At 43.9% G+C, this 13635-nt stretch overlaps 1 protein-coding gene across 1 annotated transcript in view; it reads left to right on the forward strand.

Annotated features, from left to right (window-relative positions):
- USH2A (usherin) overlaps positions 1-13635 on the forward strand; it is a gene marked incomplete at its 5' end in the record, with an annotated part of 1334617 nt that overhangs the window by 907152 nt on the left and 413830 nt on the right. Inside the window, one exon of the mRNA XM_082250984.1 lies at positions 9588-9783. Coding sequence (XP_082107110.1) covers positions 9588-9783 — 196 coding nt within the window. The remainder of the gene's footprint in view (positions 1-9587; positions 9784-13635) is intronic.

Below are 13635 nucleotides of genomic sequence, written 5' to 3' on the forward strand. Positions count from 1 at the left end.
CTTCGTCCACAGGGACATGAAAGTAGGCGTCTTTCAAGTCGATGGACACCATCCAATCTGCCGGCTGGACTGACTGCTGTATGGACAACAGGGTCTCCATTTTGAACCTTTCTTTTTTTATGAATTTGTTCAAGAAGGTCAAATCTATTACTGGTCTCCATGATCCGTTCTTCTTTTGGACCAGAAAGAGCGGAGAATATATTCCTTGGCCTCGCTCGGACTCTGGAACGGAGATGACAGCCCCTTGAGCCATGAGAGCTTCGACGTAAGAAAACAAAATCTGACGCCTTTCTTCTAGGGATGGAATGGCAGTAGGCAGAAACCTTGAGCCTGGCATCTCCTTGAAGACCCACTTGTGGCCTGAGGACACCGTCCTGACGACCCAGGGGTCCTGAATCGAAGCCGCCCAGACATGTCGGAAGGAGCGTAGACGCGCACCCACCCGACATGTCTGAGCGGGCCCACCTTCAAAAGGACTTAGTGGGCTCACGGTCCCCCAAGGAGACATTCTTTGTCGTTTTCCTGGAAGACTGTCTGGATCTCCAGTTCCGGTTGAACTCCCGACCAGGTCTATAAGAACGAGCTTCCCTGGCCCGGTCAGGCACAAATTTTCTGGTAGGCTGTCCTTTCTTGACGTTGAACTGGCGCCGATCCTGGGGAAGAAACCCAGACCTACCGCCTGTAGCCCGGGTTATGGCCTCGTCAAGTTTATTCCCGAAAAGGGAGGACCCCTCAAAGGGAATACGGCACCAAACTTGCTTTGATGCCGGATCCGCAACCCAAGGGCGGAGCCAAAGAGCTCTCTTAGCTGTGACCGAGGACAGCATAACTCTTGCCAACAGACGGATCAGGTCTATGGAAGCCTCCCCAAGGAACGACGCGCCCAGCCTAAGCTCCTGGATTGGAGCGCTTCTGGCCACCTCCTCCGAAACCGATCTGACCGATTCGTCTACCACATCAGCCCAAGACTCCATGGCTATGGATAGAGCGGCCAAAGCCAGGACTGGCTTACAGGCCATACCTGCTGTAAGGTAGATTCTTTTCAAATCAGAGTCCATCCTTCGGTCCAACGGGTCTTTAAATGAGACCGTATCCTCTAAGGGAAGGGTCACATGCTTGACCAGTCTCATCACTGCTGCGTCAACTAGGGGAGGAGACTCAAGATGTTTCACATCATCCTCTTTGAAGGGGTAAAGTTTAGCCATCTTGGATACTAAGGAATTCTTTCGTTCCACCTTTCTCCACTCCTCCAAGATGATTTCACCCAACTCTCCCAGGAAGGGAAAATTAACACGCTCCTTATTGAGCTGTTTGAAGTACTTCTTCTGCTTGGGAGGGGGAACAGCTGACTCTTCCCAATTTAAGGTCTCTCTGACCGCTTTAACCAGGGAAGGCACCAAGGTATATTCAAAACCCAAGCAGGGATCTTCATCTTCAGAGTCGCTACCCGACAAGAGCATCGACTGATGGCTTGTGTGGGCCGACTCGAAATCTTCCTGTACCTGTAGTGCTACAGGGGAAGGGCTTGGGGAAGCCGTTGCAGTATCTTGAGAACGACTGACACCCAACTCTGCCAAAGAGTCCTTTACCACTCTCTTGACCAAGGCCTTAATGCGTTGATCGGAAGTATCCCTCTCTCCCGCAGCCTGGGAGAAACATCTATCACAGAAGAGCTTCTTCTCCGGGACACTAGCGCCACAGCCTCTGCAACCTGCTTTGTCAGGTCTCCGTGCGTGGCTGGCTGAAGTAGACGATTTTCGATGATGTGAGCCCGAACGGGACTTTCCTGTAGAGTGCCGTTGGCGAGAGCTCGAGCGCCTTTCACTTCTTTGAGAAGAGTGCCTAGTCTCTGAACGAGGAGGGCTGTGAACAAGAGAAAAAACAGAAAAAACAGACAGGAAGCTAGGAACACTTGAGTTCCTACCCCCACCCCCTATGACCCACAACCCCACCAGGAAGCCCCAAATACCTGTTAGGGGCGGGCTGACCACCGGAGGGCAAAGTAGCTTCCATTCTGATGCTGACCTACAAGAATGAGCCGGACAGCAATGTCAGAAAACCAGCAAAAGAGGAGGGGGGGGGGGCGCTCCCAAACTGGGGCCAGTACTCACCAAGAACCAGAGGTTAGCAGGTAGAGCGGCAGCGAACAGCAGGCATCCAAAAACCGATCGGATGCGGAGTATATAACACCCAGTATCAGCAGTGTGTATAAACACAACACCGCTGACAGTTCTGGGGTTTAAATATGGCGCCTGGTGACGTCATCAGCGATCGCCACCGACGCCGACTCACTGCGCATGCGCCGAGCTCCTACTGCTCACGCGCGAGAGCCAAGCCTCGTTCTCGAGGCGCCGCACATGCGCAGTAGCGTACCGCACCGGCGGCCGGTCAGGAAATGAACCGCTGACCGGCCCCGGACCACTAGCCACCAGGGAAGGCAGGAAAGACCAGGTAAGAGACAAATACAAAATCCAGGACAATACAAGCATATAAAATAGCTGCCATGGAGTGTACTCACGAACCGCAGACCACCAGGGATGGATGCACACCGGACTTATCTCTTCAAGGGTACCGGCCACCCGCAGCAGCTGGGCTTTTTGGCCAAGGCTGCTACATCTTCGCCCCTCCTTCATACCCCGCAGCAGCTGGGGCTTATTGGAGAGCTCCATACCCGACTGGTAGAGCCATCCATCACCCGGAATCCATCTTCAGGTAGGATATCAGGTAATCCTTTGGAGGACAAAAAAAGAACACGTGTGCTGAACAGGAGCAAAGATTTATGGGAGTGAGGTCCTATGGGTAGGTTTGGAAGCGGGGCCAAACCCGATACGTATGCTGCCATGGAGTCTGTCAGGAAAGAAGCCTTTCCCCCTACCTGCACAGCAAAGTCTTCTCCATTCCCCAATCCTCTCCATCTCTTTACCCCTTCATTGATGCCCAGACTAAATTTAGCAGCATTTTGATGCTTTTATTAAGGCGCCATTCACATATAGGCATTTCGGATTGCGGGCAGAATTGCCACGATTCTGCCCGCGATTCCGAACCATTGCAAGTCACGTGATGCCCGAGAGATTCCCATGACTTGCAATGGCATCCAAAACGCAGTGCGATTTTGCTGCGATTGTCACCCGATGAATTGCGGTAAAATCACGCAAACAGAATCGCGGGACATCTGACGCGTCAGGAGTGACATCACGACAGTCTGGCCAATCAAGGGGCCTTAACAGTCGGAACCTGGTAGGAAGATCTGGAGGAGATGGAAGCACTCGGGACCAGGAAGAGCACTGATAGCACAGCTCTGGGGGGGATCATTTCAACAGGTAATTATGCCATAATGCACTAAAATGCTGTGCATACAAGTACATTATTGCTATCAGCTCCTGGGCACCCATTTAAAACATGGTTGCATTTAATTTAGTTTAATTCTGCTTTAAGGGCATATACTGTACAACATTTTTTTGTACAGCTGTGGCCAAAAGTTTTGAGACTGACACAAATATTAATTTTCACAATATCTGCTGGCTCAGTTTTATGATGGCAATTTGCATATACTCCAGAATGTTATGAAGAGTGATCAGGTGAATTGAAAAAAATTCCAAAGTCCCTCTTTGCTATGAAAATTAACCTAATCCCATAAAAAAAAACATTTCCACTGCATTTGTGAAGAAGGCCCAAGAAAGTCCAGCAAGCACCAGGACCGTCTCCTATAGTTGATTCACCACCAGTGCAGAGCTTGCTTAGGAATGGCAGCAGGCAGGTGTGAGTGCATCTCTACACACAGTGAGGAGAAGACTTTTGGAGGATGGCCTTGTGTCAAAAAGGGCAGCAAAGAAGCAACTTCTGTCCAGGAAAAACATCAGGGACAGACTGATATTCTACAAAAAGTATAGAGATTGGACTATATATTTTGGTATGGGTCTCGCGCTGTCTGGGGAATTTTTTTATTGTTATTATTGTACACTTCCTAGATGCTGCATGTACCGATACTGAAAACCATACAGTATGAAGCATATATTGAGGGGAGGGGGATACCGCGCCTCTGGGAAGTATTGTACCTAGTCTCCTAAATTGTTGGTGAACACAAACCAAACACGTGTTCAATAATTGTGATATAACTCAACCATATGTATATATAAATTACAAATATTTAAGTGCACTTATAAAATTTAAATATATATAAAATCCTTAATACTAATAAATGATCTGTGTTCAATCAAATACAAATGAATTACATATAAAGTGCACCAGTGTAAAAGAATTAATATAAGTAAAGATGCTCACACTCTTAGCCAAATGAATTGAACAAATAAACACAAAAATTCATAAAGTGACAAAGTGCTCAGTGCTTAAAAAACAGGTGGGTGAATAAATTATCAATTATAGTAAATAGTCCTTTGTAAAGTGCTACAGGTGACCAAAAATTTAAGTTAAATTTAATTTATCTCATCATGCACCTTTTGATATACAATCAATGCTCCTCTCCTCTCCTTCCTTATCCTTCAATCAGAGATGGTGCTCAGTCTGCCTTACATAGATCAGGGTACCGTGTTCTCCAGGTGACCAGCGGATCTCAAATTAAAAGGCTCACATAGTGCAATATTGCCATAATATACTCACTTTATTAAAATAAATTAAATGCACTTACAAACAACGTTCAACACTGCGCCTTAAACTGCAAACAGGTAAATCGCGGTCCTCACTTCCGCATACACACGCCACTTCCGGTCAAGCGGCCCTACGCGTTACGCCACTTCCGCTCACGTGGCTTCTTCAGGGGATCACAGGGTTTGGTTTGTGTTCACCAACAATTTAGGAGACTAGGTACAAAACGTCCCAGAGGCGCGGTATCCCCCTCCCCTCAATAGAGATTGGACTGCTGAGGACTGGAGTAAAGTAATTTTCTCTGATGAATCCTCTTTCTGATTGTTTGGGGCATCCGTAAAAAACCTTGTCTGGAGAACAAAAGGTGATCACTAGTCACTACCATCAGTCCTGTGTCATGCCAACAGTAAACCATTCATGTGTGGGGTTGCTTCTCAGCCAAGGGAGTGGGCTCACTCACAATTTCGCCTAAGAACACAACCATGAATAAAGAATGGTACAAAAACATCCAAGAGCAACTTCTCCCAACCATCCAAGAACAGATTGGTGACAAACAATGCCTTTTCCAGCATGCTGGAGCACCTTGCCATAAGGCAAAAGTGATAACTTAGTGGCTTGGGGAAAAAAACATTGAAGTTTTGGGTCCATGGCCAGGAGACTTTCCAGAGCCTTTATTCCATTAAGAACTTGTGGTCAATCCTCAAGAGACAGGTTAACAAAAAAAAAAATAATTCTGACAAATTCCAAGCATTGATTATTCAAGCATGGGCTGCCATCAGTAAGGATGTGGCCCAGAAGTTGATTGACAACATGCCAGGGCAAATCACAGAGGTCTTAAAAAAGAAGGGTCAACACTGCAAATATTGACTTTGCATAAATTAAATGTAATTGGCAATAAAAGCTTTTGACACTTATAAAATGCTTGTAATTATACTACAGTATATTATAGTAACATCTGACAAAAAGATCTAAAAAACACAGAAGCAGCAGACTATGTGAAAATGATTTCTTGTGTCATTCTCAAAACTTTTGGCCACAGCAGTACAATGAATCAATAAATTTCCTGTTCAGATTTATAAACTGACAAGTGGATACATATTTCATGTTTAAGGGCTCTTTCACACGGGCAGTCCGTATGTCCGTATATCACCCCATCCGTTTGCGGGTGATATACGGACATAATGCATGTCAATGGGATTGCGGATGTCAGCGGATGACCATCCGCTGACATCCGATTTGGGTCCTTTCAGTTCTGTTCCGTTTTTTGGAACGGAACAGAACCCTATTTTTCTTCCGTTAAAAAAACGTAACGGATGCAAAATCGGATGTCAGCAGTGTCATCCGCTGACATCCGCAATCCCCATAGACATACATTATGTCCGTATATCATCCGCAAACGGATGGGATGATATGTGGACATACGGAGCGGATGACACAAGTGTCATCTGTGTCCGTGAAAAAAAAAAAAAAGTGCCGCAGCGGAAGAAGAAATCGGAGCGGCCGTGTGAAAGAGCCCTAACAGTTTTTAAGCAATGTTTTTTAATGTTGTTTTTGTTTTTTGTTACTATACGCAATATAGTGCGCTGTGACATCTGCAGCCTGCTGGATTAAGCTGTCACTGTGCCTCTCTCTATGGAAAGCTCTGTGATAGCTGCAACTGGCAAACTTGTTTGTAAACAAACCTCATATGGTCACCAACATGAGTTATCATATGATCAGGAACCACACTGATTTGTTATGCTTATTAAAGTGGTTGAAGCATAAGAGCCCATTCACACAGGGGCGACACGACTTGCCGGGGCGACCTGTGAAGTCGCGGTGCACAGGGTGCACCACGACCTCGGTGTGACATGCACGGACTTCATATCATTGAAGTCAATGCAAGTCGCCTCCAGGTCGCCCCAAAGTAGTACAGGACCCTTTTTCTAAGTCGGAGCGACTTGTGTCGCTCCTATTAGAACGGGTCCTGTGCTACTCTATGGCAGGCGACCCACCGCGACTTGTCAGGCGACCAAGTCGCCTGACAAGTCGCGCTAGTGTGAATGGGGACTAAAGGAAAAACCTTCTGCACAGTTTTTCCTTAAAGCCCCATACACACGTACCGATCGTCGGCCGAACGATCAGCCATCTTTTGTCCAGGTCTGTCCTGTCCGCTGAAAAGTGCAAAAGACTGCACACAAATTTTGTCGGCAGCAACAGCCGACTGCAGAAGTGATGTCATGTGATGGTTAACTTTCCGTGTCTTTTTTCTTCTCTGAGCATGCCCAGTCTTGCAAATCTGCTGATTGTCGGCCGAAATCTGTACTAACTGACGCACAATCGGCCGTTCTGTTGTCGGCGTACAAAAATTTGAATGCCTGCAGGACAGATTCTGTTCGGCCGAAAATGCGCTGTCGGCTGTCAGAAGCATCATACTAACAAGCCGACAATCGGCCGATCGTTCGGCGGCCGAATATTTGCGGCCGACAATCGGTACGTGTGTACGGGGCTTTAGTCCCCATTCACACTAGCGCGACTTGTCACCAACAGAAGGGAGGAGCCAAGAGCACCGGCAAGGGACCAAAGAAGAGATCTGGGCTGCTCTGTGCAAAATCACTGCACAGCGCAGGTAAGTATAACATGTATAACAAAACAAAAAAATAACATAGAACAGAGATTAACATTCTCTCAGCTCAGACGCCATACCTGAAAGCATTAGTCTACAGATTAGGTTGACAGTTCATATTACAATCTTATTGTACAATCTTCCTTTAGTTTTACCAACAACTACGTAGTGCACCAGTCCTTTAAAAATATCATATACATGGGCTTTCATCCTGATGTAGAATGCTACATTTTATTACCATGTCTTTACTATAACATACAGTAAGCAAATTTAGCCATATCATACTGAGGAGGTACATAACACCATCACAATGAAAGCTGTAAATAATGATCAATGATCTGTTCAGCATTTACCAAAGAATGTTTTTTCACAACACATAAAGATCCTGATCAATAACATTGGAGTGAATTGATTTCCTTTACATTCTGCCTACAATAAACATATTTGTCAACCAATACATAAATTAAGGTGTCTCTCAGGGTAAGAGTTAAAATCGATGCTTTGCTGGGTATCCCAAATATATGCAATTTTCTAATATGCCCATTTTCCAGACTAAAAAATAGTTATGCTTTAACCTGGTGTTCCTACCATTCCCCTCTGCATAACCTAATTTCTGGTGTAAGGCAGACAACAAAATTCAGTATTTAAACAGCAAATCTCTTAAGCACTGACGGCACCAAAAAGGGTTACCTCTAGTGCACATGCACAGGTATTGTGTCTGGCTCTGATGTGCACTATATTACCAAAAGTATTGGGGCGCCTGCTTTTACACGCACATGAACTTGAATGGCATCCCAGTCTTAGTCCATAGGGTTCAATATTGAGTTGGCCCACCCTTTGCAGCTATAACAGCTTCAACTCTTCTGGGAAGGCTGTCCACAAGGTTTAGGAGTGTGTCTATGGGAATGTTTGACCATTCTTCTAGAAGTGCATTTGTAAGGTCAGGCACTGATGTGGAGGAGATAGCCTGGCTCGCAGTCTCTGCTCTAATTCATCCCAAAAGTGTTCTATCAGGTTGAAGTCAGGACTCTGTGCAGGCCAGTCAAGTTCCTCCACCCCAAACTCAGTCATCCATGTCTTTATGGACCTTTTTTTTTAAAAAACATTTTATTGAAAATTGTGAACATACACGCGAAAAGGATACAGTCGATAATAACAACGTAACATGGAAGATGCAACAATAGCCAGATGCTCATGGAACATATGAAAAAGGCATGTACACATTACAGATTTACGTTCATACAGAGATAGAACATCCATGTGAAACAATTAAAGCAGGTAGTCCAATAATGAGACCAAAGTAAGTCCATCCCAGCCCAGACTTAGTTTTAGAAATGTTCGAGGGGTCAAGGCAAATAACGTAACACGAGGACCACTGCGGAGACCAGACACCCCCGAGGGGATCAAACTGTGTCCAAGTCTCCGGAGAGGCCACAACAGGAGGGTCTCAAGTGTCTATATGGACCTTGCTTTGTACAAGAGAGTTTGGGGTGGAGGAACTTGACTGGCCTGCACAGAGTCCTTACATCAACCCTATAGAACACCTTTGGGATGAATCCTCCGGTCTGAAAGTGGTTAATGGTTAAGAGCATCAGATACATCCAACGCATTTTGGGGGAAAAATCCTCTACCTTCTGCAATGCCGTCAGGAGACACTAGTCTTCATCAAGCCTTACAACAGGTCTCTTTGTGCATTCTGTTGGGATTTTAATAACACCTTTTGCTCAATCCCTGAAGAAGGCTTTTTCCCCAAAAAAATGCATTGGTTGTATCTAATCTGTGTATCTGTTCTGTCCAAAACAAAATAAAACCTACATGCTGGATTTTATTTTTCTTCGAACACATAATTAAATTAGAGAATGGTTTTATGTGTGCCTGGGATTTAGCTGTAAGCTTTCCTATATTGATGTCTGGGGATGTTTGTATAAACAGTTTGCAAAAAAATTAAAATATTATTTCAAAAGTTATGTAACCATCTTCAATTTAGCTAATGTAATCACTCAAAATCCATATTTTGCTAACGTTAGCTGTAACTTGAAGTAAGACTTACAGTGGAAGTGCCTGCTCTATAAGGGGTCAGATTGGAGGGGAGTACTGAGGTGGATATCCAGGTGATGCAACACTGCTGGTGGCCCAGAGAGCAGGCAGGAGGCGGGGCATAGAGTTCGCAGGATCTGAAATGCGTTGTTCCCTACCTTGATTGTGCTACAATTCATAGGGTTCATAGGATGTAGGCATCTCAAGGGTCTGTGCATCTCTTTACATATAAAATATCACAGATATAATTGTGGCAGCTGGATCATTAGCTGTTGGACTGAAATCATCCTGGTAATGAAAATATATTGTGTATTTAATTTTTGTTATTCATTTGTTTATGTAGATCAGTGGAGATCAGTTGGGCTCCACCGGAGGAGCCAAATGGAATTATTCTTGGATATGAGCTTAGAAGAAAAACCTTGTATCCCTGTAGGGAACAGAACCTAACAAGGGGTGGGAATGATGAACCATGCATGCCTATTAAATGTAAGAAAGGTGAAGACATATGTGGAGGAACGTGCTACAACCCTCACCAACAGGTAAGACTGCTTTTATACAGTAGGTGCATCCAGAAGCAGATTTGGCCAATCAGTAGTCTTCTAACTTAGAAGGGACTTTTAGTTCTGGAATGCCATATAAGCCTTTGGTTGATGGGGGACTGTCAGCTTCAGCATGGAGCTAAGTCTAATTAACTTACACATCCAAGATCACTTCTTTATGAATTTATCCTTTAAAGTAAATCTGTTCTCCACTTTATACTTTTAAAGGTTAAAGTCCTATCTAAGAGCATGTTCCAAAGGTGCCTCCAATTACTTGTGGTAGCCAAGAAAGCCTCCTTTGTTCATTTCTCTGAAATCGCTTTAAATCTGATTTGTCAACAACTTCTCTGTCTTTGGGACTAACCCCCACACCCTGGACCTAAGTGAAACCAACCTATATGTAGAACAAAAGAGGGCACACAAGCCTAGTGCTTTATCTTTAGATACCGTTTATTTAACCACTTTACCACCGGAGGATTTTGCTGTCTTACGTCGGGGCCACTTTTTGCATTTCGGCACTGTGCGACTTTAACTGACAATTGCGCGGTCATGCAACGCCGTACCCAAACGAAATTTACGTCCTTTTTTTCCCACAAATAGAGCTTTCTTTTGGTGGTATTTGATCACCTGTGCAATATTTAAACAAAAAAAGAGCGACAGTTTTGAAAAAATAACAATATTTTTCACATTTTTTTATATGAAATCCCCCCCCCCCCCCCAAATAATGTAAAAATCAAATTTTTTTATCATTTTAGGCCAATTTGTTTTCTGCTACATATTTTTGGTAAAAAAAAATTGCAATAAGCGTATTTTGATTGCTTTGCGCAAAAGATATCGCAGCTACTAACTACGGGAAATTTATGTCATTTTTATTGTTTTTTTTTTTTTTTAACTAGTAATGGCGGCGATCTGCAATTTTTTTTTTTGCGAGACTGCGACATTGCGGTGGACATATCGGACCCTTGACTGACATTTTTTACACTTTTGGGGGTATCAGTGACATTACTACAGTAAACAGTGCTATAAATATGCACTGTTACTGTAAAAATGACACTGGCAGGGAAGGAGTTAATTTTATTGGAGAGGGAGGGGTTAATGTATGCCTGGTGCTTACTGACATGTGTGGGGGGAGGTGACTGAGTGACACAAGGACAGATCGCAGGTTCAGCTATACTGAACCCTGCAATCTGACCCTGCCTGTCACTTAGGAGATCTGCCCGCTTTGTTTACACAAGCGGGCGGATCTCCAGACTTGATTCCCCGACGATCGGGGAAGAGTAGCGGCGATTACCGCCGCTCCTCCCCTGGCCCGACTCCTGCTGTGACTGAATACAGCGGGAGCGAGCCTCCGGCGGCGCGCGCGCTGCCGAGAGGGGGGAGTGTCTGCCGACGTAGGTCTACGTCGTTAGACCTACAAGAGCCACTTTGCCGCAGTAGAGCTCTAGTGAGCAGTGGTAAAGTGGTTAAAAAAGAGGAAAAAAATAATTATATTCACAAATCTATAGAAAGGACATGCTCATCACAATTGTCCAATTACAGAAACAACTATTATAATTGTCAGAGTTGCTGGATAACTGTTATACAAGATTTTTTTTTTTTCACATAGGCACTAACAAAATGGCACTATAAAAATATTGTTACAGTGGGGTTGACTTACTAAAACTAGAGAGTGCAAAATCTGGTGCAGCTCTGCATAAAAACCAATCAGCTTCCAGGTTTTTGTCAAAACTTAATTGAACAAGCTGCTGTTAGAAGCTGATTGGCTACCATGCACAGGTGCACTAGATTTTGCACTCTCCAGTTTTATTAAATCAACCCCAATGTATTTATTAATGAAATCCTCTGATCACATGTGGACTTCGAGCACCACTTAAAGCGGGAGGATAACAGGTGTCCCTACCGGTATTCAGAAAGTGGGAGCAGACGTCAGGCATTATTTCAGAAGCGTTGACATATGTGGGGTAAGACGGCGCTTGAAACTGACCCTGTGCTTCAGATGTGGATATGGCTGTTAATGGCCTCAGCCAGCACTGCTCTGACCTTGCCCCCTGACATGTTTCACCCAACCCACCGGAACTTGACCAAGCCCCTGGTAAATGGGGTGAAACATGTCAGAGGGCATGGCCGGAGCAGCCTTGGCTGAGGCAATATACAGCCATATCCACACCTGAAGCACTGGGTTGGTTTTGAGCAGCGTATTACCCCATTTATGAATGAAGCCTGTAATTACTCTTTGTAGGCTTCATTCATAGAGTAGACCCTGTCAGAGCTCTTGAGTGTGCCTTGGATGTCAGTTTCCCAATGAGCTAGCAGGAAAGCAGGGCTTAGCAGAGAACAGAGGAAGGGCTTTTGTTTCGTTTTAATTGTGTGTGTGTTTTATTTCAGTCTCATTTATGTTGGAAATAAAAGAACAAAGGGTCCAATGGGTATAATTAACAGCACTGGGGATAGCAATAAGTTACCCAACCACCCCCTTCACCAAATAACATACACATCCCCCACCTTCTTGGGGCACCAGAAATGTCTGCTTGGCGCTAGTGTTTTAAGCTTCGAAGCCGTGCTTGACACATTTGCTTAACGGCCCGGTTAAATCGCTGGATTATCCTGTATTGAAAATCAATTTCTTTCTACTCAAAGTTGGGCGCTTGTTTACTTGACAAGTAGCCATGAAAAGACCTTCCATAATTTGTTAGAAGTGCTTTTTTTTTTTAAATTATTGTATTTTGCAGATTAATTCTTATATTAACTGGTGTTTAGGTACTGAATCAATATGGGAACTGCACAGCGGGAGACTCCAAATGGCTTTTATTGACAAATTGCTCTGAATAGTCTCTGTCGACGACACATAATGAAATAATGTCCCAATTTGTCAACAACAACACAGCAGTGGCAACGACCGAGCTATTAGTAAATTCACAAAATAAACCACGTAAGGAGACAGTAATTAAAAGCCCAAATTATCTGATTTGGAATGAAATATAAATTATTCTGCAGTGTACACATTTTGCCGTAGGTTGGGGCGAAACGCCATGCAAATAGCACTTATGGAACACTTTATTTTCATCCCTTCATTATCTGCTATGATTTTTGTGTTATGTGATGTTGCTTTGCAATTATGTCATTGTAAATGAGAATATGAAATGTCATGGGGGGGAGAAATGAGCATTTGTGTCTGGGTAATTTAGCCGTTTGGTGACAAATTTGGTTGGAAACATCCCAAAATGACCCTTTTTAAAGGCTATTAAAGTCATAATTGCTGTTTTTTTTTTCTCTTTCTGGTCATCACTGCTTAAAGGGCATCCAATGCTATATATTTTTCTCATTTTACTGGTGTAAATATTACAGAGCAATTCCGAGCATCAAGTAAAATAGTTCAGTTGTCTTCTAATTTATTTGGGAAATATTGTGTGAAAGTCGATTTCAAGTTTTTTCATTTTTCAGAAGGCCTATGGACAGGACTGCGGCCTCTTGCCAGCTGTTCTGTGCTGTGCTATCTGAAAGTACACTGGGGGGGGGGGTGAAGCAGGTCTCCCAAGCTGTAATATTCCCAGAACACCTGTGCAGTTTTAATTACTGTGTTTTGCTTGATTTTTAACAATCAAACAATTATTACAGCATGGACCAAAAATAATTTACAACGCTTATATTATATTTACCAAAATAATAAAAATAAAAAAATATATTTTTACTGTAAAAGGCAGGCCAAAAAATGTTTACAAGTTTTTTAACTCCTTAACCACTTCAGCTCCAGAAGGTTTTACCCCCCTTAATGACCAGTCCATTTTTTGCGATGATGTTACCTGACAATTGCGGCGGTTGTGCGATGCTGCTGTACCCAAATACAATTGATGT

The sequence above is a fragment of the Pelophylax lessonae genome (genome assembly GCF_965119305.1).
Source record: "Pelophylax lessonae genome assembly, chromosome: 3".
NCBI lineage: Eukaryota > Metazoa > Chordata > Amphibia > Anura > Ranidae > Pelophylax > Pelophylax lessonae.